Raw genomic sequence first — 4337 nt, forward strand, 5'->3', positions numbered from 1 at the left:
CATCTCTTTCGATCATAAATCCAAGTTTAGGGAAGGAAACATCTGTAACACAAATATACCAATTTATATCAAATAACAATTACTATTTTTCATATTGAACATGGGATTGTTAGTGTATTATAGCACAATAATAATAATAATAATAAAACACATTTATTAGATGAATGCTGTTTAGCGGCTTTTCCAGTGATGTATCTCTCTCCCTCCGCCATGATCCGCAGCACAGCACGAGGCTGTTATTCCACTCGCTCTTCCTCCCTCCTCTACATCAATCTCTTCTCAGGTACATTCAAGTGAATGAATCAAATTGACCGCAATCCTGCGCTAATATTATTTATATGTTTTTTAAAATGTATTTCTGTTACTATACAGACACACTGACATTTACACGAACCGAAACAACTGTGCAAAATGTGTTTCTTTGGCCTGTACGTCTCGAGCGCGCATGCATTCGCACTGTAAACATAAAATACTATATTACAGCTTGTAATTACGCTGGAGGATTTTAAATAAAGTGCATTAATACCTTCCAGAACCTCAAATATTGCCTGCGCCATCTTGTAGCTCCTGTGCATAACGCAAGCGGTGGGCGGGGTTTATTACAATCATTTACATTGAACAGAAAGTTTGTTATTATTAATTTATTTAACTAGTTATTTTTATGACATCGGCATCTCACATATGGTTTTATATATGCATTCAAATCCGTGCAGTAATTAGTATTTTTTTATATAAATATGTATTTTTTATTTTTTGCATTGATATGAAACATGACTAATAAGTCGATATTTTTATACATAAAGCAATTTTGCATTTGCTGTCAAATTAAAGCTTTAATACACGTGTAATTAAATAAAACACAGAATAGATTAATATAGATTTAATTAGTCTAAATTGTGTCATAAACAACAGGATATAGAGATATATATTTTTGCATAGACAGCGATAATTATTTTTGTATTTATATTAAATTAAAGATGATGGTCGCATAGGTTAGAAGAATTCACAACAAAATAATGCCAATTTAGATTTCATTCAACAACTTTTCTAGACGATTAGACAAAAGCTTACAGAGGTTCTTTATTTCTATACATACAAATAATGACATGTCCAACTGATCGAACAAACTCTTCATCCGTTACCATTATTCATTAAAAAACTTAAATAAATCCAAAGACGTGCGACGTTCAGACAACTCTTATCTTTATATTTAAAAAACGCGAAAAGAAAGAAAACGGGTCGTCTTTGAGTGACAGCTGCTTCAGCCAACCAGCGGCCTGGGAACTCTGACGCGTAGCGCGAAGGACGCGGGTTATCAGCCAATCAGCGCGCGGCACGCTGGCACGTGTCAGTTTCGCGGCAAAAAAGATTTGGCGCGTAAACCTTTGAGCAGGTTCCGATCAGCTGGAACAAAAAACACACAACAACAACAGAAGCGATTCCTGGCGGACCGCACCTCTCTCCTGTTTCAATGGATTTATGCGTTAAATGAGCGAGAATCTGGATGTTATTTGGAGTTAATGACAATACTTCCTGGATGGAGTCATCAAAAAGGACAAAAGCGAAGGATATTTTGGATTAAAGTGTCAGATGAGAACAGAAACCGGATTTGTACTTTGTTCCGCATCCAGTTCGGGTTATATCTTTATATTTACTTTCTCTCCAGCCTGTTTACCAGTGTAATTACACGCTTCTAACGCGTTTACCAGTGCTCATGTAAAAACAAACTCTATTACTTACAAAATATCCCAACATCGTCAGTAATTTGAGGATTATATCGAATCATTTCATGTTTTATGCACTTTAGAGGTTGAAATTGCATTGCTATTTGTTTATGATGAACTGTGTGTGTTATGCTTTTCAGCCATTTTCAAAGCACTTCCTTAAAAGAACTCTAAACTCATAATGCATGTGAAACATAGCTTAAACGTGTTTCTAAACGGCATGCGTGATCTTATTCTTAACTTTTATTAATGTAAAATGTTTTTTTTGTTTTGCAAACTGAAGTTGACCTACATTCTGGCCTTGTTGTGGTTTGGGAGTCTCACCCTTATGTTCAGTCAAGGCCTGTTTTTAACATGCTTTTGAATGTCAGAACGTGGCTTATCCAGCTCTACTCTGTCTCATGCATGGCATTTTGAAAAGCAACCTGTTTACATGCATTGAAAGCCATAGGGATTGCAAATAAACCCAGAGACTAAGTGACCCCTGCTGTTTTAGCCCGAAACCCTACAGTGGTGATATTGGTTAGGCTTTTTATCTAGAGTTTTAAAGGTCTGTTTATAAAGAGATTTTAAATCTTAATCCATCAGTTATTTAACAAACCAACAAATCACTATCTGACAATTACACCAGTTACAATACTGTTAAGTGAGTGTATACATATACAGTAGTATTAATAATTATAATTACTCATCACTATTTGATCTGGATTGGTCAAACACAGCATTATGCAAATATTTTGTATATACCAAGCACTGGTTTCCTACATATCTGTGCTAGTTGTCTCTAACTCCCTTTCTTTGCACATATTATATATAATTATTTCAACTCAAATCAATATTTAACACCAATATATTTATTTAAGAACATAGGTACGATTGTCTAATGAATATGATTTCCATATTCATGCACCATGATATTTATGTTATATACTGTAAGGTAATTCAAAGAATGCGATATAGCCTGAGCGAGAATCTGGATGTTATTTGGAGTTAATGACAATACTTCCTGGATGGAGTCATCAAAAAGGACAAAAGCGAAGGATATTTTGGATTAAAGTGTCAGATGAGAACAGAAACCGGATTTGTACTTTGTTCCGCATCCAGTTCGGGTTATATCTTTATATTTACTTTCTCTCCAGCCTGTTTACCAGTGTAATTACACGCTTCTAACGCGTTTACCAGTGCTCATGTAAAAACAAACTCTATTACTTACAAAATATCCCAACATCGTCAGTAATTTGAGGATTATATCGAATCATTTCATGTTTTATGCACTTTAGAGGTTGAAATTGCATTGCTATTTGTTTATGATGAACTGTGTGTGTTATGCTTTTCAGCCATTTTCAAAGCACTTCCTTAAAAGAACTCTAAACTCATAATGCATGTGAAACATAGCTTAAACGTGTTTCTAAACGGCATGCGTGATCTTATTCTTAACTTTTATTAATGTAAAATGTTTTTTTGTTTTGCAAACTGAAGTTGACCTACATTCTGGCCTTGTTGTGGTTTGGGAGTCTCACCCTTATGTTCAGTCAAGGCCTGTTTTTAACATGCTTTTGAATGTCAGAACGTGGCTTATCCAGCTCTACTCTGTCTCATGCATGGCATTTTGAAAAGCAACCTGTTTACATGCATTGAAAGCCATAGGGATTGCAAATAAACCCAGAGACTAAGTGACCCCTGCTGTTTTAGCCCGATATGTCTGAGAGTTTTATATCGGGCCAGACCTCGGAGGACCTGCTGGTGGATTTTGAGTCTCTCTTGAACAGTGGCAGCATTGATCTCAGTGAAGATCATCAAATCGTCATCATCTCCACTCCTGGCACGGCCTTGGCCAGCACTGCAGCCGGCAACATCTTGCTGTTTGCCACCCCTCATCACACCACCACTGCCACCACGACCACCCTGCCAGACCACCGGAGACCCACTTTGGGCCGCCCGCCGGTACGACTTCAGCCTCTTCAGACACCAGTGCATGTGTTTTATTCCATGCATGTGAACTTTAACCTTTATGGAATTTTCACCATTTGAAATTCCATTCCACAATGTGGGCTTGTAACCCAAATCCTGTAGGTTCAAAATCCATAAGCAGTGGTTCATGATCACCACTGTACTTGAGTAACATATGCTTAAGTTAACAACTCAGATTTCTCGATTACCACTAGATTGTCGGCATGCAATTAGATGTTTGTTGAGGCAGCATTATTGTTTTATGACACGTGCATTATTTTAAAGGGGTCATATGATGCGATTTCAATTTTTCCTTTCTCTTTGGAGTGTTACAAGCTCTTGGTGCATAAAGAAGATCTGTAAAGTTGCAAAGACTAAAGTCTCAAATCCAAAGACATATTCTTTATAAAAGTTAAGAGTCAACCACGCCTACCTAAAACGCCTCGTTCGAACACGCCCCCACATGTCTACGTCACTATGTGGAAGATTTGCATAACGCCACCCAAATGTTCACGCAAAGAAAGAAGGCATAACTTTTATTCTTGCTGTAGTATTGTTGTTGCCGCCATGTCGTGAAGACGCTGTGTGTTTCGTTGTGAAAGTGAAACTAATTTGGTTGGCCTTCCAAAAGAAGGACTGCAGCTGATCAGAGCTGGTCGCTGA

The 4337-nt window shown here is 37.2% G+C and overlaps 2 protein-coding genes across 4 annotated transcripts in view; one reads left to right on the top strand and one right to left on the bottom strand.

The window, feature by feature from the left end:
* LOC107653227 (zinc finger protein 341-like) overlaps nucleotides 1–664 on the bottom strand; it is an 18780-nt gene extending 18116 nt beyond the window's left edge. For 2 of the 3 annotated variants that reach the window (XM_016439899.1, XM_016439897.1), the window contains exon 1: nucleotides 527–662. In XM_016439899.1, coding sequence (XP_016295385.1) covers nucleotides 527–575 — 49 coding nt within the window. In that variant the 5' untranslated portion in view covers nucleotides 576–662. Of the gene's footprint in view, nucleotides 1–526 lie in introns of all 3 variants that reach the window. The other variant, XM_016439898.1, reaches the window with a different exon arrangement.
* Nucleotides 665–3014: 2350 nt separating this feature from the next.
* LOC107653203 (transcription factor E2F1-like) overlaps nucleotides 3015–4337 on the top strand; it is a 7302-nt gene continuing 5979 nt past the window's right edge. The window contains exon 1 of the mRNA XM_016439871.1: nucleotides 3015–3668. Coding sequence (XP_016295357.1) covers nucleotides 3423–3668 — 246 coding nt within the window. The 5' untranslated portion in view covers nucleotides 3015–3422. The remainder of the gene's footprint in view (nucleotides 3669–4337) is intronic.

The sequence above is a fragment of the Sinocyclocheilus anshuiensis genome, unplaced genomic scaffold (genome assembly GCF_001515605.1).
Source record: "Sinocyclocheilus anshuiensis isolate Anshui unplaced genomic scaffold, SAMN03320099.WGS_v1.1 scaffold143, whole genome shotgun sequence".
Taxonomy (NCBI): Eukaryota; Metazoa; Chordata; class Actinopteri; order Cypriniformes; family Cyprinidae; genus Sinocyclocheilus; species Sinocyclocheilus anshuiensis.